Source organism: Ilyonectria robusta (assembly GCF_021365365.1).
Source record: "Ilyonectria robusta strain PMI_751 chromosome Unknown BGZ61scaffold_25, whole genome shotgun sequence".
NCBI classification, from domain to species: Eukaryota; Fungi; Ascomycota; class Sordariomycetes; order Hypocreales; family Nectriaceae; genus Ilyonectria; species Ilyonectria robusta.
The window spans coordinates 668,728-696,261 of record NW_025764459.1 but is presented as its reverse complement, the minus strand read 5'-3'; the positions used below and the strand labels follow the sequence as shown (position 1 = coordinate 696,261).

Sequence of the window (27,534 nt, the reverse complement as noted above, 5' to 3'; positions counted from 1 at the left end):
GGGAAGTCTTCGGGAAATCTTTCGGAAGTCTTCGGAAAGGCTTCGGCTGGTTGCCCGGTGGCTTCCCGTGTTCTCGGAGATTATTTCGCCGGTTGCCCGGTGACTTCCCGTGCTCTCTCGGTAGATCCCGGCAGCTGAGTTTTTGGTCTGACTCTGGCTTCGGCACAGCCGCAGCTATGTCCCCAGGCTCCAGCCTGTAACATTTAATAATTTTATAAAATACTACTAGTATAGTATCTTCTATATAATTCTTAGAAATTCTAGATATATCTAGTATATAAAATACCAGTTTTAGTATTGCTAAATTAGATATTAATAGAGTTTAAATAGTAATTCTTATAAAAGTTATTCTAGCAGTATCTGTATATATATAACTAGGTAATTATACTATATAAGTATTATTTAAGATATCCAGCTATAGCCGGGCCTGTTCCAGCTTACTATAAATCTAGATAAGCTACTCTCGAACTTGTAATAATTATTATACTATCTAAGCTATAGTTCTAGTAGCTTCCTCAGCTATATAGTCGCTAAGTTTTACAAACTCGAGCTAAAAATCTACTTTTATTATATTTATTCTCTTATTAAAGTCTTATTCTAGGAGTTATTTTAGGCCCTGAATTGCCTCAATTATACTGCCGGCTGCCTTAGTGTTACGACCCATGCAACGTGGACGCCCGACGTCACGTGCACCCCCACAAATTTCCCCCAATAAAGGATCACCTCGCTGCGGCTCACGCCGCACTATGAGACTCACCCGTGAGCCGCCCAAGCTCACGCGTGAGCCTCCATGGCTCACCTGCGATTCCAAGGCTCACTGCCGTGAGCCTCACATATCATTCTAGTATATAGACACACCTTCATTAGCACTTTCCTAGACTCCTAAGCTACTCAGCTATCAATACAACTTGGTTACCTCAATCACCTTGACTCGCTACGCATCATTGTGCTTGACTATTACCAGACGTAACATTTACTCTGTAAGTGACGCCCTAACCGCTCTGCTAACATAAACCTACGGTTTATCCACCAGCAACCAGCCTCTTGTCTACCCTAGACCACGTCTACGGCAGACCAAGAGACACGACCGTTACACTTAGATATAGCTCTTTTCTTAATTTAGGTATAACTTAGAGCTCCCTCACTACTCTCTTCTTCCTGCCATTCCATATCACCTTTTTGCTACTCGGATTCTATTGCCCTCGTCGTTCTGGTTCTTTTATGCAGGGGACGATGATATCCCCCGTCCGGAACGTCCGGTTTGCCTTCTATGACGGTGATGACGTCTGAAGCGGGGTTCACAACTCCAGACATCCAAAGGCCTGAATCTCCGCCAAGCGGCTACCGGGTATTTCAAAGGTTATAAAGAAGATAAATAATGAGATTTCGAGAGATCAAGAGATCTCCAAGAGGTTTTCCAGAATTGCGGACACCGAGGACTTAATATCGAGGACTCAATATGGGCTCGAGGACTCAATATGGGCTGAAGGAGACCATGATACAATTTGGGCAATGAACGTGTATATTAGTAATTAGTGCCCTTTCGGCTCTAGTGCCGCCGGGCGTAATAAATTGTATTGTATTCTCCATCATTCACGACGACAAGGCCGTCCTCGCCCAGAGTGCGAATCACCTTAGCAGCGCAATGACTTTGTAGCACCCCACGATGCAGCTAGTATTGCCCACGACAAACATCTCGATAAGGTCGATCCCGTCGACCTGGTCCTTCGCAAATAAAACGGACCACTCCCCCCCTCGCACCGTCACCAGCGGCAGCGTCACCCCTAGAGCCATAGCGCTCTTGGACGTCCCGGACAGCGCCCGCAATCTTGCCATATACGCTGCCGCCCAGACCGACACCTGCGTCTTGGCCTCCTGGCCTGAGCCGTCGGGGGTCTTTGTCTCGATGCTGATGGCGATGGGGCGGTAGCGAAGGGGTTGGTAGGGGCTGTGGTTGATGGAGTAGCAGTCGCCGGCCTTCTTGAGGCGGTGTCGAATTGCTGCAGTGGTGCTGTTGCCTCCTAGGCAGATGTAGAAGTCGACCATCTTGGCCTGGAGATCGCTGCCCGAACCGTGCCGCGGGAGGTACAGCTTATTCATGGGCGCCTTGGTGACATCCCAGTGTGAAATGGATTTCCCAAAGGGCTCCAGTGCAATTTCAAGCAACAGCTCATGGACCCGCGCATTCCAAGATACTTCGGAGACATTCTCCAGTTCGCATTCTTCCGTGCGACGGACGATTTTCTGCACAGTCTTGAACTTGCTGTCTGCGTCCCACTCCGTCGCTATGTGCCCAGATATTGCCTTCATAGGCAGCATTAACCAAGAGCGGATCGTCAGTAAGGGTTATTGCATCCTGGATATTGTGTAGGGCCTCTTGAGGGACAATATTGTTACCCGCTTGTGTTTCGCGTATGTGTGTGAACAAGTCGATGACGTCTGAAGGAAGGTTCTTAATCTTTCGAACACGGATGGATTAGATGGGTTTGTCGGCAAGCAAGAGGTCTGCCTTATTCTTAATGGGGGTTCGAGACTTCCTCGACCTGCTGTCGGTCGTGTTTGTCGTCGTCGTCGTCGTCGTCGTCGTCGTCGTTGTTGTCGTTGATTTCACCCGAGTCGAGCGTATAGTGTCCCACTCGAGACTCCGGGATGCTTCCAAGGGCTGCTGCAATCCGAGCGACGGCGTACCCAAGTCGGTTCGGCGACGCTTCGATGAGTGGGATACGCGCGGCGTGACGTCAAGGTTGCAGCGTATTGTCGTTGCTAAGCGGGGGCGATGATACGCCCATGGTCACGACCGCATCTGCGAGTTTGCGTTTTGATCCGCTGGGGAAGGCTGGGATGTCGGACGGCGATGTAGGAGGGCTGACTTCTTGGACCCAGGCTTCGATATAGTCGCGGTTCATTCTTGTCGGGGCTGTAGGAGCTGTTGGAGCGGTCGGGGTTGATTTATGTCGTCGTTTCTAATGTCTATGCCAAAATGGCGTTGGTTATGGTAGCGTGATGCTATCTGTTGGATCCGTTACGGTCAATTCGATTAAATGGATAGGGATTAATGCAGTGATGATGATGTTGATGCTTGCTTCTGCCGGTCATCTGGACCGACTGGAAGAGGGGTAATCAGACCCCCCTTCTAACTAAGGTCAGGATATCAATCTATCAGAGGTTTCGTAATACAGGGTTACAATCCAACAGATATCAATAGTTACCCCGTAGCTGGCAGCAGTGCGGCCTGTGTGCGCAGCAGCCAAGTCCTCCGCATCCTCATAGTGTTCTGCCTCATCCTTGCCCCCCTCGGCCTCATCAAAATCAGCCCTCCTCGCTCCCTTCTCTCTGGTATGCCTTCTGCTAATAGCAATAGCTATATGCCGCCATTGCTGCACTGTAACCCTCTGGCTGCTATAGTGCTGGCTCCATTTAGCTAGAGCTCGAGATATCTGGCTGCTGTTCTAGAGGCTGCTGGGGCTATCTTTATGATGCCAGATGAAGTCACTGGGCAGATAGACCTTGCCGAATGAGGCCCAGTAGCTGGCCTAGAGACGGTCTGTGAAGGACTGGATGTAGATTATATAGATAGCCATTAGCTGTCCGATCCGGCTGGGTAGGATCCTTGGGATAACCTTAGGGCTATTAAAGTGGGCAAAGGACTTGTGATATTGGCTGATCAGGACTACCTCAGCGCTCTTAATAGTCCAGACCGTTTAGACTATTAGTCCAGACTACACTTGCAACGCTGAATCAAAAGCAATTAATACTGCATTCTAACTGGCGGAATAAAAATTGTCTAATTGGATGCTCTTACTTTTTGCTTTTGAATTGAATTGGTTGTAGTATTGCCCCGGGTGACGATATAGTCTGGACTAATAGTCTAAACGGTCTGGACTATTAAGAGCGCTGGACTGCCTCTCTATGGATAACAAAGAGGCTGCGGTCCCGATTGATGCCATTGACCAATTATAGCCCTGTAATCTCTGTACCCCTGAGCGGGTAGTTGGTTAGATGTACTAGCAGCAGCAGCAGCTCCTGGAACCTTCTGACCTGCCGTAGGTATCGCTGCAGCCAGGGCCATTTCTACTCGTCTTAGCCATTGAGGAATTCCCTTTTGATAGGCCCAGCTATCAGGTTCTGCAGCATCTCCTTTTCTTTCCCACTAGGCCATTGGTGTGAATAAAAGACTGGCCGCGTTGGGTCTGGGTTAGGTCGTCTTGAATAGCAGTGAGAGGGATAAGAAAGCGGTGTGCTAGTCTGGAAACTGGCTCTACCTTGCTAGGCTGGAACATCAGCCCTTCCTAAAGAAGGTCTTCTGCATTGAGAGTCATTTTCCTGATCATGCAGCGGATAGTATCTATAGCAAAAGGCTGGCCCTGGCTATGGATGGCAGCTTCGGCTAGCAGAGCCCGGCCTATATAGACTAGACCAGCTAGAATATAGGTAAAATGGTGTGCCGGCCGTAGCTGCCCAGTCTCGCCATCAATGCCCAGGACAGCGACGAAATACCACAGCAGGCTAGCAAAGGGGTCCTGGGGTAGCAGCTACATCCAGAAGCGGGCTAGAACCTGCAAAACCTCCTCTTCCAGCTCCTTTCCCCCTCTCTCATCAGGACCTAAGAGCTTGGCGGGCTGGCCGGTCTAGATCGGCGTGCTGTCTCTGCAAATGGCTTCGTAAGTCAGCTATGGGATAGCCGTGCGCCTGACAGATCAGCACTCGGTGGGCTGGATAGTGCAACAGCCAGGAGTGGCCAGCTGCAATTGCTGACTGCTGTAGGAGCTCTCGCTGCCGTTCCTGGTGGCTGGCTTGGGCTTGCTTGATGTCTATCACGTGACCATTAGGATTTGATGCCCCGCACTTGAAACCTCCGCAGACATTTCCTCGCGAGCCAGGTAATTTCTATGCTTCATCCACCGTCGACTACACCTAAGGACCGTCATTTACACGCCAAGAGAAAATAGAGCTCGGACCCAACTATAATCCTGCATTCGTTACTCAAGATGATGCAGACTCAGACAACAACTTCTATTCCAACCCAGCCAAGTTCTTTACCTCGTTGGGCCGCCCTGTTCCAAAACTACCGTCCGCAGCCGAAATTCTTGATGAAGCCAAGAAAAGAGGACCGGAAATATTCCGCAATTACAGGTTTTTAAATACTGTCCTTGAAAGGCACGAGTCGATGATATGGAAAAGATGGGCCAAGAAAACCACCAAGCAAAGACTTGGTATCCTGTCAAAAGCATGGCCAGATAGGCCGGCCAGCTACCGACCGGACTTTGCGGCATTTCGACAAAAGGGAAGACAATGGCAGGCCCAAGGCAGCAAAAGCACTGGCTGTTACATGTGGCCTTATATCAACCAGGAGGACCTCTCCCAGACGCAGCCGCTTCTGCTGCTTCTTAATGTACGAGGACGGGAGGTTCTATCCAGCTTCGCAGCTGCTGATCTGGAGGCTATGCACCTGGGTATAGTGAGCGATGTCATCGAGCGCCCGTTTTTGAACAGCTACACGATGATATTGCATGGAGTCACAGATGGCTCCGAGTACGGAAGCCTGCTTGTATGGGATGATTATCCGGACGCCTTTGACTGGATGCATACCCAGAAATAGTTCGCCCCGGCTGATGGTATTGTCGTGCTCAAGGCCCAAGACGCACTGATGGAGTTTCTTGTTAACTGCTGCCAAGCTATCCTCTATGATATCCCGAATGATCAACTGGGTAGTGACGTGTATCCCATCCAGCTAGAGCCTCCTTTGAAGACGGAAGTTGAATCGCTGGGATTTGAGTCGTTGGCCGCAATGGCCGCCGCAGCGCCTTACCGAGTCCCGGCCAAGTTTGAACTGGAAAAGGTCGAATCCTTGCTCGCGGCCAAGATACAAGCGGCAGAAGATCACCTCTGGGCCTTGCGTGAGGATCCTCACTACTTTTATCAGCATCTGGTAGAGGGCCAAGAATATCGACAAGAGATGATCAAGGACACAGACGGTCGGCCTCATCCGACTCTTGTCCCGGGCCAAGAAGCGCTTTTCTAGACGCGGGTGATTGGCAATGTCCTTGTTGAGGGATACTTTCAGCTAGAGACTTTCTCCGAACTCCATCAACAGAGTAAGACGTTGGTGGACCTCCAAAGAAAGTACGCCGTAGATATTTCACCCATGAAAGATCTCCCTCGGGAGTATTTACTCGCGCTTCTGCGCTTTCGCCACTTCCTCAATCAAGCTGTGAAAGGCTCTTTGGCGCAGCTGAAGCAGACCGTGGTGGTGTCTCCGCCAATGCGAAGATTCTATGCTCGACTTCCCCCAATGGATCGCACTTCGTCCAAAATGCAGATTGTGTCCAAGGGTATCAAGATGTCCAAGATCGAGGAGAATCTTAACCATCTGCTCCGAACACTCTGGGAGGACGACCATGACCTCTTTCTCTTTAGACTTTCCAATGTGGTTGACGAACTAGAACGTCTCTTAGAAGCCGAGCCAGCAGCAAGAGACCTCATCTCATTCCACGTGGCCAAGATCATCGGCAATCTTTCCATTCAATCCCAGTGTCTCCATCAACTCGAGATATACCAGCCCTGGGCCCAAAACTTCAATTCGGCAGCCGTGGACCTCCAACCAGATCTCGAGAAGGACTATGCCGAAAAGTACAAACCGTGGGCTCTGATCCTCGCAGCCTTCCACGACGCCAATCTCGGGAAAACTGCGAGATTCGGAGAACCGCTGTCTGGGAGGTTCACGTACCCCATCGACAAACGTCGCACGAAGGAGAATGTGGAAACGCTGCGACGAGCGGAGCGGAACCTCGATGTATTCTGGGCCAGTGTCGACCGTCTGCTGCATGCAAAGCTTGGGAAATTGCAAGCATCTGCTGTGCAGGGGCTTTTTTCACAGGCTCGTCTCTTGCAACGGACGCCGGAATGGGTCGAGCCATTAGCGGGTCAAAATGTCGTGGCAACTCCTCCTACAGAACAGCCGCTTTCACCCTTCTATTTCGGATTAAGGGACGGCCCATCCTCGAAGGCAGCAATGGATCGCCCAAAGCCGGAGCCCTTCAAAGCCAAGATCAAGACTCGAGGCGCCCCTGGCCAAGACGCAGAGGCATTAGAGAGTGTCGAGGTCGGTCATTAGGAAGACACGGCAACCCGGCCGTTTTTCGCAGTTGACAATCGCGCGCTCAAAGTTTTCCGTACTTTGTTCTTCAATCCTGCTGTTACGTCAACGCCTGGAGAACTCCCGTGGAGTCACTTTGTGCATGCTATGACGTCGGTTGGATTCGGAGCGCAGAAGCTCTATGGGTCCGTGTGGCAGTTCTCGCCTGTCATGTCTGACTGTCTAGGAAGTATTCACTTTCACGAACCGCATCCAAGTGGCAAGCTGTCGTTTGTAGTAGCTAGACGCTTTAGTCGGAGACTAACTAGAGCTTACGGTTGGACTGGAGAGCAGTTTGGTCTTAGCAAGTAAGAATTGAAGACTTGGGAAGGATGAGCAGGCTGGATTTGAAATGCCGACTGTCCAAGAATAAACTGTTGAGTCCGAAGCCATAGCCGGCAGCTCTGTCCGGGGATAGCACAGTTGGCCAACAACCTCGCGTACGTTTAGGAGACCGTTAACTAAGATAAATGGATCTTTCGGCTAGATTTTCTTGTGCTCTCTTTCCTTCAAACTTCGTCTGAATTCCCCTAGGTAGTAGAATATAAATACTGGGAATATACCTAAGATATATACTTAGAAGTAGGGGGTCCAGTACTTAATTTATAATGACTTACTGTGAGGTAATTGGGTTCTGGACATAGATGAGACTTTTAATTTTATTACTTTACTATCTATACTAAGAAGCTATATATACTAAAAGAATAAGTACTAAGAACTTAAAAGAATTAACTAAGTGCAGAGTAGAAATACTCCTTACAACTTGCTGAAATTCACACGGAAGGTTGACTTCCTTAGCGCAAATAAATCGGCACATTCCTAGGGGAGGGGTATTTCGTAAATGATACGTAAGGGTAAACTTTCTAGTCCCCCTGCAGAGGTGTATTCGTGGCCCACAAAAGCTAATCTCTTGTGTCAGCGGGCGCGTTTTACATGTGACAAGTGTTCTAATATCTGGCGCAGGCTGTGGGCCAGTCAAACAGTCCAAGACTATGTAAATGCTGTGGTCGTAAAAAAGCCACTGCTGTAACTTATCTAGCGATCCGGGGACCCGCCGCTGTTCAATGGGCATCGCATACTCTGATCTGACCCACAGGGCAACCATTCGCTGCCAGTAGGTCAAGAAGTAAGCCTTATTAGAAGAGTGATGCAGGATAACCCTCATAAACAGGTAGGTGTGATATATCAGTCTTCACTCATCACATCAAGAGTATCAAAGCACACTCAAGTAATAATAAGCTCAAATAGCCCACATCAGAGATTACTCGGCAGCACTTAGTAGTGCCAAACGGAGCTCAGTCAAGCAGCCAAGTAGGAGGGTAAAAGGGTAGTAAGCAGTTTCGAGGCGCTGCCATTCCACCAGGTGAGTTTCATGAGAAAGTTTGTGTATTTGATGCACACAAACCGCAAGCTTGAATTTTTTGCGCTTCCACTTCACTGACGAAGGGTTTATCTTTTTGAACTTGGGCTGCTATTATTAAGTTGGTCAACGAACGTCCGAGAAATTATAGGACACCAAAGCCACAGGTATTCTCCTCACCCTTTACCACTTCCAATTTTGGCAGGCTTCCTGCATCTGTATGCCTTGGTTAACCCAGTGATCGGAATGGTCTGGTCTGGTCTGGTCTGGGGGGTCAGACCAGACCAGACCAAGCCACTTTAGTCTAACCGGTCTGATAGACCGGTTAGACCAACAAGACCACCAAAGAGTTATGACGAGATCGTGACTTTCATATTTATTGTCAGAAAAGGTATTTTACTAAAAGCTAATTATCCATTGATTCTATTGTTGTCATGCCCATTATGGTCGCTGTCACTATCACCCTCAACAAGATCTCTCTGGGGTCATGGCGGGACAGCCAGTACGCAATGGCCTCTCACAACCTGGCTCATCGTCCATCGAGTCGCCCGGTAGAGATGTATTGCAGCAGAGACCGGGCAGAAAACAGGCAAGGTTATGGGAAAGAGAGAACCCAGGAGGAAAAAGCAAAAAAGACACGATCTAGCCATATTGAGCTAAATTTCAGCCACCCACATCTCTAACTTGACCTATTTGTAGCAGACCATTAAGGACCATTAAGACCGGTTAGACCATGGTCTGGAGAAATCGTCAGACCAAACCAAGTCTTGGCGGTCTAGACCAGACCAAGACCAAGTCAGACCAGACCATTCCGATCACTGCGTCAGCCACATCCGTACGGCCATCTATCGATCTTCGAGGGCCGCCCAGAAGCCCCCTTTGTAAACCCGTTTGCGTGTTTGACGCAAGTTGTCCTATTGGGGACGACTACATCCAAGGGTATCCTGCTGTCCTTCAGCTCCTCTATTCATCCTCCTCTTTAAAGCGTGCCATAGGGCAACGTCGAAGGCACCCAATTTCTTCCAACTTTATTAATCCGATGCAATGTTGAACAGTGCTCCAGAGCACCGTACAGTTGCTACTCCGTCAGCCGCCTCTTTATTAGAGAAGGTGTCAATATCCTTCCACCAAACCAGCGCTAACAGCAACGGCCCTGAACAGACTGGCATTGTCCCGCAACAAGCTTTCATTTCTGCCTGCTCGATTTTCGGAGTTCACTTCACTACGGTATCTAAATATCAGACGGAACCATATCAAGGAGTTTCCCCTGCCCGTAAGACAGCGTGTCCCTGGTTCTGCGGTACTGCGTCTAATGCTGTGGTAGCTCTGCGATCTTAAGTCCCTCGAGATACTGGACCTTGGCAAAAATCAATTGCGCGTCCTACCCTCCAATATTTCGAAACTTTCTTTATTAAAGGTCCTCAGTGTCGAAGGGAACCAGATTCGAGAGTTGCCATTATGTCTTGCTGATATGGTGTCCCTACAAGTGCTCAAGTTTGAGGACAACCCCATCAGCTTCCCACCAAAGCATGCCCTGGATTTCCTAGCCACTAGTCCACCCATTGAAAAAGACAGCGAAATGACTGAGACTATTTTGACGGACAGCGACAAGGTTGTGGTTATTTTGACGGCGCGAATTAAGAATTTTTTGAAGCAGCATGCCCAAGCTTGTGATCAAATAAATTCAGATGAAATTGACTCTAGTTGGGTTTAAATTAGATATTGAAACGGGGTTATCAGATTGGTCTGAGGGTTCAACGCTAAGGGAGTGATATTAAGGGAGCGCGTCTCACGGCTAGATTTAACATTATCAGCACCTTCACATGCAGACTGTTGGAAGAAACGAGACCTCCCAGTCTGTCAGGCCGGCCAGGTCTTGGCTTTTGTTTTGCTTTTTAATATTTTCCGAGTTATACAGTCCTTTTGCTGTTGCTCTTAGACTCTTCTTTTAACCTAAGACCGTGAGCCAATCTGCTATATCATGCCGATTCAGATAGTATCTAAGATCCTAGGCTGCAATAACCATCTGATGCTTCGCTAAACGTCGCTCCTAGGATCTATCAGGACTACCTACTTTATTAGACGCTTCCTTCTGCTATAGCTAGCTTCGGGCCACCCGTGCCCGCACAGCCGACCGTGCAAAAAGACTCGTTATGTAAGATGTTGGATCCGATACGGCCAATTCAATCAAGACAATAGGGGCTAAAGCAGTGGAGCCCAAGGATGATGATATTGATGTCTGATGATTTTTTGTTTCCCCCCAGCCCCCTTTTCCTACCTATGTCATGCGCTCTGATTCTGTGAGGCATCTGATTGGGTGTGTATATTGTCTGAGTTGCCTATGATCCCCACTCTTAGTCCCTGTACAGTACAGGTCGTGCTCCCAGCGTTGCAGTTGTGACATGGTTGTTCTCGGTCGAATTTAACCTTGGTCGCCGATATATCTTTTGGAACTTCCTTACATCCACACTTCATTTTTACAGGACTAGTTTCGCCTTCATTCATTAAAACTACCACTCCGTACTTACTTACAGCGACGACATTGGCAGCCTTCTTCTGCTATGCCCCAAAAATTTACAGATGTTCACCAAAGCTCACAAAGAGGCTCTTTCTTAGGACAGTTAAAGGCCTCTTTAAAGCCAACCGAGTTCTGCAGCGTCAACAAGATCCTCGCGGCGTTGGGACTGTGCACATCCGTCTCAATCAAACTCAGGGCATACTCGGGGCTCATATTCTGGCACCACGCCTGTCCCCATTTGACGAAGAACAGCTGTTCATGGGTGAACTTTTCAAGGCCTGGAAGATTTTTCGCTTTGCTATGCGTAGACTGCCACTTCTTCCACGCAGCATAGCTGGACACGACACCACCAGCATCGGCAATATTCTCATTGATGGTTTGTTCACCATTGACGTGGACTTGCGTCCCGTTAGGGGCCGTGATGGTGAACTTGTCGTATTGCTTGACAAAGCATTGAGCCTTTTCGGTGAATCGTTCGGCAGTAGCGTCATCCCACCATATTGTCTGGTTGCCAGTGGCATCATACTGGCGTCCTTGTGTATCAAATCCGTGCGTGATTTCATGCCCAACAACGCTACCCATTCCTCCATATAGCATATAAGATGGAAAGTCAACGTCATACAGAGGGAACTGCTGGATTCCGGCGAGCAGGATCATCTGGTTCTGGCCAGGCCAGTTGAATGCATTCACAGTGAGGGTGCTGGAAATGAAGATGCCTTTGGGGAACGGCTTGCCGAGAATTGCCCACTTGTTGGCCACGTTGACCTTGGCCATAGCCAGGGCGTTATGTGTATGAGACGAGGTGATTTCAGCGTTCTCATAGAACTCCCCAATCTTGAGAGCATCGATGGCATCTGGGTCGGTGGGCCATGCGATTTTCTTAACGGTAGCGTGCAGCTTCTCGGCGGCGGCGACTTTGACCTCGTCAGATGCCCATTCTCGAGACTGGATGCGCTCGAGGAATGAAGCCTGGAGGTTTGTCACAATATCAGATGTGAGGTTCTTAGCTTCCCAGGAATAACTTTGTTCCAGGAAGAATCTTGTGAGTATCCACGTCAGTCCGCTGGGGCCGATGGCGCTCGAGGCTGCCTCATCGTCAGCAATCCAGCTGACGCCCTCGTCAAGGAGTACGATGCACTTCTTCCAACGAGGCGTGAGGTCTTCAGGGTCTCCAGAGAGCTTCGCCTGAAAGTTGTTGTACGCATTGGTCGGCTCGGACTCGATGTAGGGCGACAGCGAGTAGATAGCCTTCCAGATAAAGAATGTCTCGAGAACCTGGGGTGGTGTCTGCGAGATGATCTGAGAGAGATTTTGGAAGTAGGTGGGAGCTGTGACGACAACACGGTCTGCACTGTAGCCCTCGGGAGCGAGCTGGTTGATGACGAACTGGTAGTTCAACTGAGGTGCCGCAGCCTGGATCTCGGCCAAGGATACCGTTACTTGGCCACTCTCCATTCCAGAAGCCACGATGTTGCTCACGCTGGCCTCCCAGACTAGCAGCGATTGTACAAGAGCTGCAGCCTTCTTGACAGTAATGTTGGACGGATGCACCGAGGCGATGAGAGCAGCAGCCAGCTCGACGTATTCCGCCAGGTTCTCTTCGTCGGGAACGTCAGAGCTAGAGGGCGGCAAAATGTTGATCAGAGCCTCATTAGGGTTGTAGTCGTTTTGCGATGGCCCGATGCGCTGTGTTGTTGCAATGCCGAGGCTCTCGAAGAGGAGCAGGGACTTTCCCATGGCATCGGAGTGATCGTATGGAAGCGTATCGCCATTATCGCAGGCGGCCGAGAAGTCGCTTGCGATGGTCTTGACGAGCTTGGCCAAAGGCTTGAGACCCTCTTCGGCAAGGGCCGTGTAGTCGACGCAGACATCGTAGGCCTTCTGGATCTTGGCAAAGTTCTTTTTGTCGACCTTGGCTTGCTCGTCGGTTAGGCCGACTGTTATCCAGCCTTCGTGCGGGTACGGGCCTTCGAGAATGTTGCGCACCGTAATGTAAATGTCGTCCTGCTGAGCGGTGAGGGCCATGGTGGACGAACTACCGGCGGGAATCTCGTGGTAAGCAGCCCAACTACCACAGACGACTGCACTTGTTAATAAGACTGCGGGAATCTGAGGAATGTTTGACACTTACGCTCATCGAAGTTAGTGCACGGGTCAATCTCAGTATAGTTCTTGGCGAGGCCCCAGAGGACTTCGGATGCGAGGTGGATGCATGCCGGAGTCGTGCAGAGGTCCTCCATAGTGGTTGGCTTTGGCCTTGATATGTGATCTCTATTGAAGTCGTTGCTAAATGAGTGAGTCTGTCGTAAACGAGATGACGGCACTGACAGCTGGGAGACTTCGACGGAGAAATGGAAGCTCTGTGGGGGCTGTCTTTCGGCGAATTCATCGTGTAAAACAACTCCTCTTATACTGGGTGCCTCCCAATCGCCGCATCGTGCACAAATAATACCATGACTTACAAAGTCCCATTTGAGTCAGCTGCTCCAGCCCCCAGCCCCCAAGGTTAATTATATCCAAGACGTACTAGGAGATTTGTTGAGGCTGAGCAAACCATACAGCACAGCCTCCCATCGGCGGATATGTCTCCGACGACTGTCTCCGTACCCGGCTTGGCAAATAATTAGTCAACAGACGAGACGAATCTCGATACCCCGCGTGTACGCGGTCGTGGGACGCACTAACTTGGTGAGGCGGGGCTGAAGAGGGCCCCGGGAGAATTGGAGTGGTGTTTCTCAGTGGTCATTTCAGTCCTGATGACTTCAGTCCTGGGTGCTAAAGTTCCATGGATACATGCTACGCTGACATCCATCTCACATGAAAACACGTAAAGGGACTTTGGATGGTTGGATGCATTGCCGCCACTTGGCCTGCTTTCACTGACCCGCGCGACAATTAGGGCCCAACTACTACGTAGCATTGTTTCGGGTGCGTTAGTCCTGTGGAGAATTACACTTAGACTTAAGTCGTAGGCTTCTTCAGCTTTTGCCCAATCTGGACATAAATTTCTCTCGAAGACTGATTTTTTGGAGGGTTCCTGATCCTACGCCTAGCACCTATTAGACGTGTATTGACTAGTGCCTCACGACTGCCTCATTCTCCTTGCCCGATTTCCACTTTACTCCAGCCCGATCAAGGATCCGGTTCTCGGGCTTTGGACATTTTCACCTGATGGCGGCCATGTATTTCTCCGCATATTAGAGTGTCACATACCCTTGAGTCCTGGCAGTCTTCGATATCACGGTGTTTGGCAAGACGGTGAGCAAGAAAGTGTTGCGCGTTGGCGACCAATCTATAGCTGTCACAAGGTATGTGCATATTGAATTATACAATGCACAATGCTATTCGTTTATATGGTCAAAGGTTACGAGGAACAAAAACAATAATGAACTTGGTGAGTGAAGTACGAGATTCCACCAACGAAATGAATGTTATCAAAAAAATATGCTCCCTACCGACCATCTAAAGAGATATTTCCAGAAGCTTTTCAAACCCAGAGTTGAGGTTCTCCAGGACAAAGTCATCCAAATCATCATCGGCAAGGCCCTCTGAGGTATTGAAAAAGTCTAGCTCTACGTCAGCGCCCAAGACATCCGAGATCTCATGTACCAACGTCATCAAGATGCCGCCCCGGCAAGCCGCTTGCGATGCTGCAATGGCCACTTTATCGATAATAAGGCTCTGGTGTGTGATATCACCGTTAACAGCTGGGCGTGGAGGGTAACCGAAGAAGGATCGGACGGTGTTGGAGAGATGAGTCCAGAGGCAGCTTAGGCGGTCACTGACGCTGGCGTGCTAGGCCTGGGCATCTAAGCAACACTCACGGTAGACTTCGCGATACCGCTTGAACGTTTCAGCTGAATCCTCAAGTGGCTCCTCAGACTCCTCTCCGTCGCCGTCTTCGTCCTGAATTTCCTTGTCCTCTCTCCATTTCTAACTTCATCTTCGTCCTCGACTCCTCATCCTCACTCTCATCCTTGTCCGTTTCGCTTTCGCCATTCCCGTCCTTATCAGAGTCATCTGCATTGGTGTCTGCGTCGCTAGAGTCCTCATCGCCAAGCTGCTGCAAGCGTGGACAGTAAATCGAGACCGAACGCTGCCATGACGCCAGAAAAGTGTGCCAGAGGATCCTCATCTTCGTTATTAAGCTCGGTGGTGTTATTATCACGACCATTAAGACCGGAATCGTTCTGGCCGTGGATGTCCAACTTTAGGCCGTTGAGGGATTGTGCCGGTCTCACTGTGCGCGACTGTTCAGAATTGGCAGGGATGACACTGCCAACTGACAAGGCCAAGCCCACTTCATAAAACGATACTATCATGTGGTGAACGATTTTAGTGAGTCACCGCATACTGCGACGTCGGAGGGGATTGCTATTGACCCTGCTTCTCTTGTATTTGCAATACAGGCTACGTATCGATGGGCTCAGTCAACCTTAGTCTTGGAAACGTAGATGCCAACACTAGAATGTGCTGTTATGTGCCATGGGTGTATTGATACAGCATATGAACCCAAACACTATCAGGTCGATACGCACCTTGCCAGCCCGATCAAATACACGATAAATAACGAGTCACCGTAAGATATCTAATCTCAAGACTCACATCATCTAACATCAGCATCTAATTTGGAGCTCCAATTTGTTCCATATAATTCAGTAGCTCCAAACCCTAAAATAAATCTTGCAGTCGCGAAACGTAACGACATGGTGATTCTCCATGGTAAGAATGAAACAAAATCAACGCTCCTCATACTGGTGAATCTCCACTGTCCGATAAATCCGTACCTCATCAAGACTGCCCTTGCACTTTTTGCCATCGCCTTCCGAGTTATTGGTTTCTGTAAAACTCGAATCTCTGTCAACCTGGACTTGCGCTGTAATCTGAGCCTTGCCGTTGCCGATGAGGATATTCTCATCGCTCTCCGTACCGCTTGGATAATGACAGTTGGTATGGGTATTGGTTGTACTTCCAGATTTCTGTTGTGAAGAGGTCATCATCTCGAATCGTGACCTTACATTTGATGCATAGAGCGGCTTGTCGGGTTGGAGGATGGACTTCCACAGCATGGGCATGAGCGGTAAGCAGGCACAAATGATTCCAATGCCACACTCAGCGATTCTGCGATTTGTCAGTACTTGAGCTGACGTACAGCCTATGAGTAGACGAGAGAGACAGAGACGACTGACCCTGTAAGATTGATCTTCACAAAAACGTAGGTTTGGTCTGGACTTGTGCCATCTTTGACGATAAAGACTAAGCGAATGAGACCGAAAATGCAAGCAATGCCTCCCGCACTAAAGGCAGCAGCGATTTTAATCTTCGCCCATAGCCCAACTTGAAGCTTTTTTGTCAACGGGCAGGGTAGGAGCAACACGACGACGTCGCTAAAAAGACTGATGACGTTGTCCGTGAGAATCAAGGCACGTTGATTGAAGCATTCGCCCTCGACAGAAGGATCCCAGAATCGCGATATCGGGCGGCAGATGAGCATCTTGAGGAACAGCATGATGATGTAGTAAATGGCCATGACACTGAGGAAGCCGTATATCCACTTGACGTAGGTTCGATACGGTTCAAAGATGCGCGCGATGAAGAGAGCGATGGCTGCCTTGATGGCGAATACTGTTGGGCCGTAAATCACCATGGTGGCGTAGACAGTCTGTGCCTAGGTCAGTATCATATCGTCGCGGCGGGGGACGAATATAGCGAGGCGCAACACAGTTTGTTATACGGGGTCAGAAGGGTTTCCGGAACATCCCACGCGTGTAACCCACCGCCATACTCCAGCCCTACAAAGGATTAGATCTGACTGAGTGAGTTTGGATCACTTACTTATTAGACAGATTGTGCAACACCCCATGAAACTGACCTTGACTGGTGTTTAGAAACAATGACGTGGCTGGGGCATACAAGAGTCATGACTTACATGGCCAAGAATGCAAGCAACTGTTGACGGGTCAGCATCTCATTAGTAGCGCTGATCTTTCCGAACATACCGTCGTCAGCTTAGAGCCTCATCGACAGTCGGTAGCGTGTCCACAATCGCATCACGATGAAGATTGAGCATATTGACATGGCCATGACATTGGACACGATACACATATTGTACATGTCGCGATCTGGGTTGTCGAAGTCGGACTTTTGGCCCACAGGCGGCTCCAGAATCGGCGTGACCATGATGCTCTGGGTCACAATTCACCGCGCTTCCGGGACCAGAACTGAACAGCAAGCCACGTAAGTAGGTAAAATAAAATAGAGGTGTGAGAATGTATTTTGTGGTTGATAACTTGGCTGAGAGTGGATGCTTGACCAAGACGTCGGGCAGCCAATTTGTTCCAGACGTGCGAGCACACGTGTCGCTGTGTAAAAAGGATCGGCTGGAAGGGAACAAAGCCAATTTGAGCATGACCTGTGTTTGCCTGTCGGTCGGGTCTTGAGTCCTTTCAGTCCATAACCATCCGTCATCTGATAGCATGCCATCCGAAACTTATGACTTTATCGATGGTTTGCATGGTATTATATGTGAGACTTTCGTGGGGGATGCCAGGCAAGGGCTGGACTGGTAAAGACGCCCGGCTGTTGCACTTGTTGCCTGACTTGGTTTGAGACATCCCCAGATGAACGTCGCACTATTGGTGATGGAATGGATTGCCGTTCCAATCATTGGATGGAGACATTAGTACTAAACAAACCAGGAACATCCTCGAAATGAGCACAGTCTAGCCTTGCTTGAAGGAGCCTGTAGCGCAGTCTCCTCATTTGTACTCCACATCCCCCAATCTGTACTCTGTAGCTAGGTCCCGTGTTGATTATCCCTTTGAGTGCGGTAAGGCAACACTTAGGTCACGGGACCCACCACACCCCTGCCACAGCCGAGGTACCTAGAGTGACCTAAAGCACCGCTAGAATCAACCCCGCCCAATTCACCGTACAACTCATTCTGTGTGCACTTATGGATTCCCAACAGCTCTCCAGCCAGGCAGTCAATGCGTATGATGACAATAGCTTCATTGGCACTGATAACAGCCGTCGCGAGCAGCCGACTGATAACACCTGCCGGCCGATATATGATCCGGTTCCGGATCGCGGTTACAACTTCGATCCGATGGTCATTCCAAGCCGGGTCCCTGAGATAACAACCCTACCCCCGGAGCCGCTGTCACTATTCCAGCAATTCCTGCCTGTTTCCCTAGTAGAAGGCTGGGCCCAATACACCAACAGCTGGGTCAGTCACCGGCTTGAGCAGCATGAAGATGGCAGCTGCAGATTGAAGCCGCGGTCTCGGCTGCTGGATTGGAAGCCGACCTCTGTTGCCGAAATCTACATATGGCTTGCGATCTTGATATATATGAGAATACATATCGAGCCGCAGATCAAGCTGTATTGGAAGACTTCTGGATCTAAGGATCTACGCCCTATTCATCCAGTAATTAAATGGATGCCTTATGACCGATTCCAGCTGCTATCTCGATATCTTCAGATCTTTAACTTTACAACCATCGATAAGGATCCTAACACAAGCTTCTACGGCCGCACCTTTATCCGGATTAAGGCTTGGTCTGACCATATACAACATACGTCTACGTTATTCTATATTCCGGGCACATCTATTGCTGTAGATGAGTGTATGGTCCGCTTTCTCGGACGATCTATTGAGACAACAACAGTCCCTAATAAACCTATCCCCACAGGCTTCAAAGTGTGGGCTGTAGCCCAACAAGGCTATTTCCTGCGGTGGATTTGGCACCGGCCCGGCCGGAAATACGGGCCTGTTGGTATCCGGCTGAGCTACCGGCGCCTGCCGTCACAGCTGCGGCGGACCCGGCAGCAGCGACAAGAGAGGAAGACAATCCATCTGAACCCGACCCAAGCTGTGGTTGTTGCCCTAGTAAATCTGCTGCCGGAAGCCAGATACCATGTATTTCTCGATAACCTATTCTCTTCCTGTGACCTCTTTCGCCGGCTCCGACAATGCGGCCACGGTGCCACAGGCACAGCCCGCAGGAACTGTGGCATCTACAAGCCTCTTGTCAAGCTCAAAGCTGCAGATAACACAGCTGCCGGCAGCCTTCAATTCAATGATATCAAAGCTATCCCGACAGCAGATAACCAAGTCAGTCAGAGAGACAGGATTGTATTGATTTTCCCTACTAATTTGTCTTCGGCTAGGTCAATCAGATCGCATGGAAAGATAACGCCCTCGTGCTATTCCTGTCCACTGTGTTCAAGGGCACTGAGAGACTCGAACGCATAAGGAAGAGACCGACAACAGACCAAATGCAAGCACGGCCAATACAGCGATTTTTTGGTGACGAGGCTGTCAAGCTGATTTCTATCCCATCCATCGCTGCTGTTTACAATGACGAGATGGGTGCTGTAGATCGCGGTGACCAAATGCGGTCATATTGGAGCCCTACCCGGCGTGCCCGTAGGGGCGGCTGGAGGGCTCTAGCTTGGGACTTCCTGCTAGAAATAGCCCTTATTAACAGCTATATTTTACAGCAGCGAGGGCAGCCACAGTGGAAGCCGGAGATATCACAGGGCAATTGGCGCCAACGTATTGTTAATGACCTTATCGCAAAGTATCAGTCTGACAGTCAGGCCCGACAGAGATTTCGGACTGGAGACGAATTTACGCCTGTTATACAGCACAATTGGGTCCGGAATAAGAATCCCTCGGCATGTCAAGCTTGTAAAGGAATACGGCTTGGAGAGGGTCGGCCGCAGCCGTTACGGGCAGTCAACGGCAACAGAGGTCAGAGACTAAAGAAATCGCGATATCGCTGTCAGCAGTGTAATGTAGCGTTATGTAGAGGGGGGAATTGCTGGGACTTCTATCACCATATAAAATAGGTGGGGATCTATGTACCTTTAATTTGCTATACTCTGGTTGGCTGGACCCCCCTGCTAGTGACCTAAGTGTTGCCTTACCGCACTCAAAGGGCTATATAGAAGAGCAGATGAGATCATATCATCCCTTATTCTTTGGGCCTGGCTCTGGTACGACTCCGGGTACAGCCGTGGCGTCTTTAGCTTCGCCGATCCTTGCTGTGGGGAAAATAGCTACAGGCACACTTATGATCAGCAAAGTATAATGCGGACTACAGGGATCAACACGGCACATCAAGGGCACAGTTTCGTCCATTCGTATAATATCGGACTCACGGAAGGGGGCCGGCGGTTCCGGCTTGTTCCTTGCATCACCGGTGGACTAAACATCGGTAGCAACCAGGGTTTGCCCTCAATACTGTACTGTACTTCGTATGTAGCTTCTGCTAGAGTGAAATCTGCCTTCCACCCATCCATGTCGCCTGAGCATGCTACTCATTTAAAAGGTGTCTTGTGGATTGGGTGACGGAGAAACAAGACCCACATGTTAAACAGGTGAGGTTGGAGGAGAGGAAGAAAATGCAACGTTTCAACTGCATTTCCAAGCCAAACAGCTCACTCACCTGTCATTGATCCACAATATGACGGCGGGCACATGGAAGTGGAAGTCTTTCGTCCACCATTCACTAGCTAATGCGCGTGTACAGCCCCCCAGGATTACAATTGTTAGCTCGTTAACAGTATATCGCCACCTAGAATAGCAAATGCTGATAGGCTTTCGACCGTCGGAAGATGCCCCGGTTCTAGGAGATGAATACTTCTCAATTTTCCACAGTCTATCTGTCAAGGTACCTTACTTTAAGAATATATCAGTGCCAACGATAAGGTATCTTTATAAAGTCGGGCTCGAACTAACGTTTGTAATCCTGGGGGGCTGTACTTACATCATCCTCACGAGAGGTGGGTTAGGCTGGGGGGAAGCGAGTAGACCATGAGAGGCAAAGTCAGCCATGGATGTAGCCTTTTGACTGATTCCACGGGCGGCCCCCCAGCTAGTCCCATCCCCGGCAGCTGTGGCTGTGAGCCCTATTATTCGCGCGTTCCAGGCCTACTTAGCACAAGCATTGTTTCTTCAATCCCTACTTACATACCACATGAAGGCTCAAGCGGTGGTGTAGGTGTCCAAGCGTACTTTAGCTTATTTAGATCCCATCCCACGTCGGGCTAAGGTAGCCAGCCGTCTTTGACCTGCGGCAATATTCCGTGCCGCCAGACACGTCGCCAAACGCACTACTACACGAACAAAAGGGCGGAATGGCTTCCGGTGGTTCGACGGCAGAGTCGCTCGCATCCATATCACATGCGCTTGAATCACAAGTTCGTGAAATCTTTCCTGACGCCTAACAAGGGAGCCGGGTCTGGACAAGGGAGCCGATTTTTGATTCAGCGGCCATTGGCTACTCGGATACGATCCGTCGAGATTGCAATCTCAACGTAACTGCGGTGACCTTGCCGCGATATCAGGACAAGTCACCATCTGGCAGCAGTTGCCGGGGTTCATCACACTTTATACTTTGGAGCGGACTTGTTTCACCTTCACCCTCTCTTCACTTCATCCTCGCTGACCCGAGGCCTTCCTTTGCTTGCCAGAATATTCGTCAAAAGTTTTTGCAAGTACTTACAAGTTGTAGTAACGATGCCGCAAACCGGGAACCAGACGAGCCTATACAACAGGCTTGTGATTGCCTTTGTCGCGCTCGGAGGCACCGTAAGTTGTTGTCCAACCCTTCCCGCCGCTTGGATCCTCTTCTGGTCCTGCAAGGTTAATTCTGCCGTCTAGACCTATGGGTATGCTGCCTCCATCATAGGTAGCACCATCGGCCAACCCGGCTGGTATGCCTTCTTCGACCTTCCACTCGACGGCGAGCCGGGATACGACACCATCACTACGCCAGCGATCGCCACAGCAAATGGACTCTTCTCGGCTGGCGGTGCCGTCTCGTGTCTCATCCTCATGTGGTCATGCGATTATTTCGGTCGTCTGCGGAGCATCCAGATCGGCTGCGCATTGGGCATGCTCGGTGGTATGCTGCAGAGCGGTGCTCAGAATCTAGCGTAAGAAGCCGCTTCTGCCGTCCTTGGACGGAAATTGACGGTGCAAATTAAAGCATGTTTCAGGCTGGCAGATGGATCATGGGCATGTGTGTGGGCCTCATGGCGACTGTGACGCCCATGTATCTCTCCGAAGTGTCCAGTCCCTATGCTCGTGGCTGGCTCGTTGGCCACCACGCCATCTTCCTCGTCTTTGGGTACATGCTTTCGTTGTGGATCAGATTTGGAGTCTACTTCTCAGCTAATATGGTGTTTGCATTCAAGACTTCCTAGGCTAGAGTCTACTTAACAAGACCCTCGGCTGGCGGTTTCCTCTGGCATTTCAGGTAGTGCCGCCTCTCGTCCTCCTACTGGGCTCCCGCTGGGTTCCCCGTTCTCCTCGTTGGCTCATGTCCAAGGGACACAGGGAGGAAGCTTGGTCCATCCTTGTCCGCCTTCGACAGTCTCCGAATGATCCTGAGGATATAGTGGCCCGCGAAGAGTTTTATCAGATCGAGAAGTAGCTCCAGCTTGATTCCGAGAAGCTTGCGGCTTATGGTGGTAGTCCGTGGAGAGCTGTTCTCCAGATGAAGAGCTACCGTAAGCGCATGATCATTGGCTTCATGACACAGTGGGGTGCCGAGTTCGGTGGGCCTCTCATCATCGTAAGCCATAATCCCTCCGATAAAGAAGTAGAAGCACCCGAAGCTAAAGGCCACCAGAATAACTATGCCGTCATACTGTACACCAGCCTTGGACAGACTGGGTACATGCCGCTCTTGCTATCAGCTCTCTGGCTCACAGCTGCGGGACTCATCTACAACCCTGGGGGTGCCTGGTTGCACGACAAGGTCAACTCGCGCAGAAAGATGTACATGACCGGGTTTGTAGGCATCGCCATAACCACATCTATCTACGCAGCCATGATCTCCTTATACGCTGGAACTAACAACAAGGCTGGTAATGCTATCGGCGTCTTGTTCATGTTTCTGTACCTCGCTTTCCAGGGAACATTCTGCAACACCACAATGTATCTGTATGTCGCGGAGATCTTCCCAACGGAAATCCGATCTATCGGTATTGGCTTCTCTCTTTTTTGGACAGTTTGCTGGTACGTTGGGCTTCTCTTCCGAGCCCTATGTGTGAGGCACGCTTTGCTGACAGCAGCAGCTCCCATCATTCTTTTGCAAACCGCACCGATCGGCTTCGCTGCAGTGGGCTGGAAATACTTTCTCCTCGTCATTTGCTGGAGCGCTCTTTTCATTCCCGCGATTTACTTCTTCTGGCCAGAGACCGCCAAGTTGTCGCTTGAGGATATTGGAAAACAGTTTGGGGATGAGGTGGCCGTACATATCACCGATGCTACCCAGGAGGAAAGAGACATCATAGACCAAAAGCTGACCCAGGGACATGTTATTCAAAGTAAAGCCCTTGCGGATTCCGCTTAGCTCTGTTATAATCATCTTGTCGTCGTTATCGAGATCTCGCGCTGATGAGTATGGTAGCTAAGGGCAAGCTTCTCGATTGTCCTGGTACCAAGTCTGGACCTCGTCTTTCTCCAAACTTGTGTTATGGCACAGGCTTTTTTTCTTTTATAATATACACTGAAATTGCTGTAAAATAGCACATGGTAAATACTGTTCTTTATTTGCCAGTTTTCGAAAATAAAATAAAAGATATCAACGGGTTAGGGTGCCCTAGTACGTACATACCCGGAGGGGGGACTCGAAACTCAACAGTAAATGAAAACACCAGTAATAGTATCAACAATGCAGACTACATACCCAATCTATTCAATGGCCAACAGTTTACTCAGAAAGACCAAGGGTACTAGTCCAGTTATATTCAGTATAAAGTTGGTATTTAAAGGCCATTTCGAGTTTATAGCAATTAATGCCAGCTTTCAGGCATTTAGTACTATCTAAACCTCTATCAACAAGAGAAGAATCAAGTATTCTAGCCGTGTCATGTTGCGAATGTCCCGGGTCGCGGACCAAAGTATTGTCCTTCTGGCACCTTCAATCTTGTACAAGCCTCAACCTCACACCCGCTATCTGCGTTGTTGCCGATCCAATTAATATCCGCCCCATGATAGCTCACAGCAAAAAAGATAACAACAGCACTAATAGCAATAGCCGCCTGCCAAGAAGCCGAGAGGACGTAATTGTACTTGGACCAGAAAGCGAGATACCTCTTCCGAATGATGACCCACGAGATCCAACCAGGCAGCACAGCCGGCCACATGTAACCTAGGTTGTAGGGCGACCAAGTATGACCACCGCTAAAAATGACGACTGGATGGATCTTGGTGAGCCAGTGAGTCTTGGGAAGTCTGCGGATGGCATAATAGTAGAGGATGGGAAAGGCCAGTCCAACGGGAAATGCTGCGAGCATTGCGGTGTACTGAGCGCCCGCGCCGAAGACCTTGCGAGGTGCAAGTGACCCGAAAAGAACAGCAGCGGTGAAGTAGCTCTCAACACCAGGGCAACTGAACTTGTCCTTTTGGTTGGTTTCGCAGATGTCTGGGATGCTAGTGATTTGGAAGTTCATCACACCGGTGCAGACGATGGCTGAGACAACAGCTAGAAGGTATCAGCAACGTTTCGAGATATTTGCAGTCATGCATCACTTACTCGCAACGGTCTGGCACCAGAAAGTTTGGCGCTGGGGGACTTTGAGGTAATGGCCAAGTTTCAGGTCGTTGGCGAAGTCGAGGGCGTGCGCAACTGTTACATATCCAAAGCCTTTGAAGAAGTTCATCTATAACAATCAGTATTTTCTTGGAAATGATCGGGTTGAAACGCGGGACTTACAGCCAAGGCATTGCCGGGTTGCCACGCTCCGCCAATGAATTCCGCAAGAACATTGTATTCGACTTCAATTCCAGTGGTGGCAAATATGATACCAGTAGGAATGGTAAATAGTATGGCGAGCGCAACACCAAAGAAAACAGTGCCCACACTTGTATGAGTCGGCCAGCCTGCCACAGAGGCAATGCCTAACGCAATGGCGATAATCTAGAAGCAGAGCCATGTCAGCAATTTAGGCCCGTTCATATCCCTAGTTGGGGTGTCAGATGATCCTTACGTTGAGAATAAGGTACCACCACTCTGGGACTTCGCGATACTTTTCCATGAGCATTGTGTGTACGTCCTTGAAGGCGTTGTGCTCGACCTTTTTCGTGAGCCTGTTCCATAAAGACCTGAAGCCCAGCTTGATGTCATTCCAGTGCCAGAAGATCGTGTAGGATATAACAGCGCTATAGACAGCGAAGAAGAAAACACTGATATGGTAAGCTTGGTGCAATTGAATCAGGCGAAAGTAACATACTAATAGGTCACAGATGAGGCCGCAATGTAGACAGGGCTGTAGGCTTGGTACTTTTCTTCGTCCAATAGGCCATTCTCGTCCAGAATTGACGACACGTTGTATTTCATGCCGTTGTGGTCGAACATCGTATTGGTGTTAATTGGAAGATAGCCAGTGTTATATGTATTGGACCAGTTCATTGCAATGATTGTTACACCACCAAGCAGGGCACCGATGAACATGTTGAGGGTGATATGAAACGGCACCAGTAGGGGCTCAACGTTGTAAGTGACAATATTCCAGTCCATAGTGGGAAATGGGTTGAAACCAAGGCCTTTCTTCAGGCCTGTAATAGCGGTCAGAGTGAAGTTCTCGGGTGCGATCCAGGCCAGCCAGTTGAAGAGTGAGATGGCGCTAACGATGTGCTCGGGAAACCAAAACCATACGAACATGGCGGCAAATGAGAGCAAGAAGAACTTGTATCGGGACATGCTATACATCTTCTTGAAAGGGCCCAAAACCGCAGAATTTTCCTCTTGTGATAGTTAGTCAATTGTACCAAGTTTGAAGCTGGAGTGTTTCCACACACCATTGTGCAGACTTTGGTTGAGGGCAACAGTGGCAAGCGAGCGGGGCCAGATGCAGTACGACGGGTAAACTAGGAATTGTCTGGCCAGTCCTGCCAGTCCAAAACCCATTAGATTCATGGATAGCTATTTCAGTCAGCCTTGAACAACAGGACCTAGCTAACGGCTGGGTAATTATCTCACCGCAAGACAAATTTGAAACCCAAAAGAGGAGGCGAATTCCAAGTTGAAGTACTTTTCCAGCCAACTGGTGAAGACGATATACCGTGAGTGAGGAAGGCCCGTCGCAACATTCGCCATGATGGAGATGAGCATATGCTCCTTCTGGTTGAATTTCCCGGGGTTTAGCATGAGTTTCGACCCGAAGAGTGTGAATGCTCCCACAGGCATCCACTTCTCCCATGCCTTGCCTAGCGGGAATGAAAGCACTTGTACGACCGGGGCCTGTAGTCGAATTGACGGCTGGCGGACAGAAAATAGCTGGTTCACAAAGCTCAATAGAACCACGAATAACAGTCCAATCACCCATGCTCGGATGGTCCCGACTGGTGCGGAAGTGTCGTCCTTGTTGCTCACAACGGCACGAACTTCGGCGTATGGCGAATTGATGGTAAGGAGTGAAACTTCCGTCTTGATGTCGGAGATGAGATCGGCATGTTTTTCGGGATTTTCGAATAGGGCAACGTTGGCGACAAATGCTTGGAGACGGACGATGGAGTTCGGGTTGAAGTTGGGGTCGTTTTCGTGGAAGTAGAGAAGGCTCTCGGCTCTCTGGGGCTTATGTTAGCAAATGCAATGAGCTAGTTGTGGTTGGTGGTAGCTTACCTTCTTAGCCTCTTCAAGATCCAAGGTTCGACCATACTCTGCGGCCTCAAGAACCTCGTCCGGAGTAGCCCCTAGGAGTCTCGATTTCATCGCGATCGACTCTTGGGTCGAATTGGCAGTTGAGTCTGAATACTCCGGGGTCCCTGACGCCTGGACGCCATCCCCCAAAACGAGCTTCTCGGGAAGGGCACTCATGCTGGAAGGTATACAATCGAATGCCCTAACATACAGACTTCCTGTGCCTCGCAATTCCTGGAGCATCAACTGCCTGCCCTTGGAGATCATATATACGCCCTGTTGAACGCCCTTGATCTAGTGCGGTGCTTTCTCGGACGATCCGAAGCGATCAGATAGGTTTGGGCGGAACAGTGGATTGCAAGGACCGATTGCGCAAGCACAGGCATGCCCCAAACACGAGATTTTCCTGGTATATCCCTCATGCCAAGTCCATGGGTCCTCCCTAGCTCACGGTCAGTCCGACGGCTGGTCCAACTTCAACTTGTCGAAGGGTGAAGAGTGTTTCATGGCCTAGATGTCATCGAACACAGCGCTCAAGGTGATAATTTTTTCGGTAGTTAAAATTTGACTCTTGATTTGGCAGGAATTGTAAACCTGGTTCATTGAAAGTGTGTTTCCTATCCCGAATTGTTTTCCATTGTCCACGACTAATCCACTGTTTTACCTCAGACCTCTACACCCCCGGTCACATTATAGTATACGTAGCTACCTAAGCATGGATAATGTTTTAGGACTCGGGCTTATGCTTACCGGTATTGCATCCCTTGCGGTGGAAATGACTGCCGACTGGGTCACGCAAAAATTAAAGTTGCGGGACGGATCAAACGTTGAATCGACATTTAAAGTCACGATTGCGTGC

General features: G+C 49.6%; 6 protein-coding genes across 6 annotated transcripts; 2 read left to right on the top strand and 4 right to left on the bottom strand.

Moving 5' to 3' along the window:
• Positions 1 to 1,629: 1,629 nt before the first annotated feature.
• BGZ61DRAFT_315944 (uncharacterized protein) lies at positions 1,630 to 1,944 on the bottom strand (the record flags this gene model as incomplete). The annotated part of the gene is made up of 1 exon (XM_046238865.1): positions 1,630 to 1,944. A coding segment is annotated over one exon (315 nt), but the record flags the coding sequence as incomplete, so codon positions are not given.
• A 1,394-nt stretch (positions 1,945 to 3,338) lies between these two features.
• Positions 3,339 to 7,775, top strand: BGZ61DRAFT_509468 (uncharacterized protein; the record flags this gene model as incomplete). The annotated part of the gene is made up of 8 exons (XM_046252006.1): positions 3,339 to 3,384; positions 3,529 to 3,560; positions 3,606 to 3,635; positions 5,033 to 5,548; positions 5,600 to 5,929; positions 6,023 to 6,533; positions 6,660 to 6,931; positions 7,115 to 7,775. 8 exons carry the CDS (start codon positions 3,339 to 3,341, stop codon positions 7,445 to 7,447), a joined length of 2,070 nt encoding a protein of 689 aa, XP_046098509.1. The 3' UTR covers positions 7,448 to 7,775.
• Positions 7,776 to 11,079: 3,304 nt separating this feature from the next.
• On the bottom strand, positions 11,080 to 13,253 carry BGZ61DRAFT_364096 (uncharacterized protein; the record flags this gene model as incomplete). Its single annotated transcript, XM_046241487.1, has 2 exons — positions 11,080 to 13,094; positions 13,145 to 13,253. 2 exons carry the CDS (start codon positions 13,251 to 13,253, stop codon positions 11,080 to 11,082), a joined length of 2,124 nt encoding a protein of 707 aa, XP_046098508.1.
• A 2,499-nt stretch (positions 13,254 to 15,752) lies between these two features.
• Positions 15,753 to 17,193, bottom strand: BGZ61DRAFT_558006 (uncharacterized protein; the record flags this gene model as incomplete). The annotated part of the gene is made up of 5 exons (XM_046255706.1): positions 15,753 to 16,134; positions 16,203 to 16,681; positions 16,771 to 16,805; positions 16,849 to 16,880; positions 17,039 to 17,193. The coding sequence occupies 5 exons, from the start codon at positions 17,191 to 17,193 to the stop codon at positions 15,753 to 15,755; spliced, it is 1,083 nt and encodes a 360-aa protein (XP_046098507.1).
• Positions 17,194 to 21,541: 4,348 nt separating this feature from the next.
• On the top strand, positions 21,542 to 23,384 carry BGZ61DRAFT_498195 (general substrate transporter; the record flags this gene model as incomplete). The annotated part of the gene is made up of 7 exons (XM_046251251.1): positions 21,542 to 21,613; positions 21,686 to 21,960; positions 22,014 to 22,206; positions 22,251 to 22,424; positions 22,461 to 22,601; positions 22,659 to 23,047; positions 23,084 to 23,384. The coding sequence occupies 7 exons, from the start codon at positions 21,542 to 21,544 to the stop codon at positions 23,382 to 23,384; spliced, it is 1,545 nt and encodes a 514-aa protein (XP_046098506.1).
• Positions 23,385 to 23,897: 513 nt separating this feature from the next.
• BGZ61DRAFT_592484 (OPT oligopeptide transporter protein-domain-containing protein) lies at positions 23,898 to 26,852 on the bottom strand (the record flags this gene model as incomplete). The annotated part of the gene is made up of 8 exons (XM_046256731.1): positions 23,898 to 24,518; positions 24,570 to 24,696; positions 24,750 to 24,953; positions 25,024 to 25,219; positions 25,267 to 25,780; positions 25,835 to 25,958; positions 26,016 to 26,603; positions 26,658 to 26,852. 8 exons carry the CDS (start codon positions 26,850 to 26,852, stop codon positions 23,902 to 23,904), a joined length of 2,565 nt encoding a protein of 854 aa, XP_046098505.1. The 3' UTR covers positions 23,898 to 23,901.
• Positions 26,853 to 27,534: the final 682 nt, after the last annotated feature.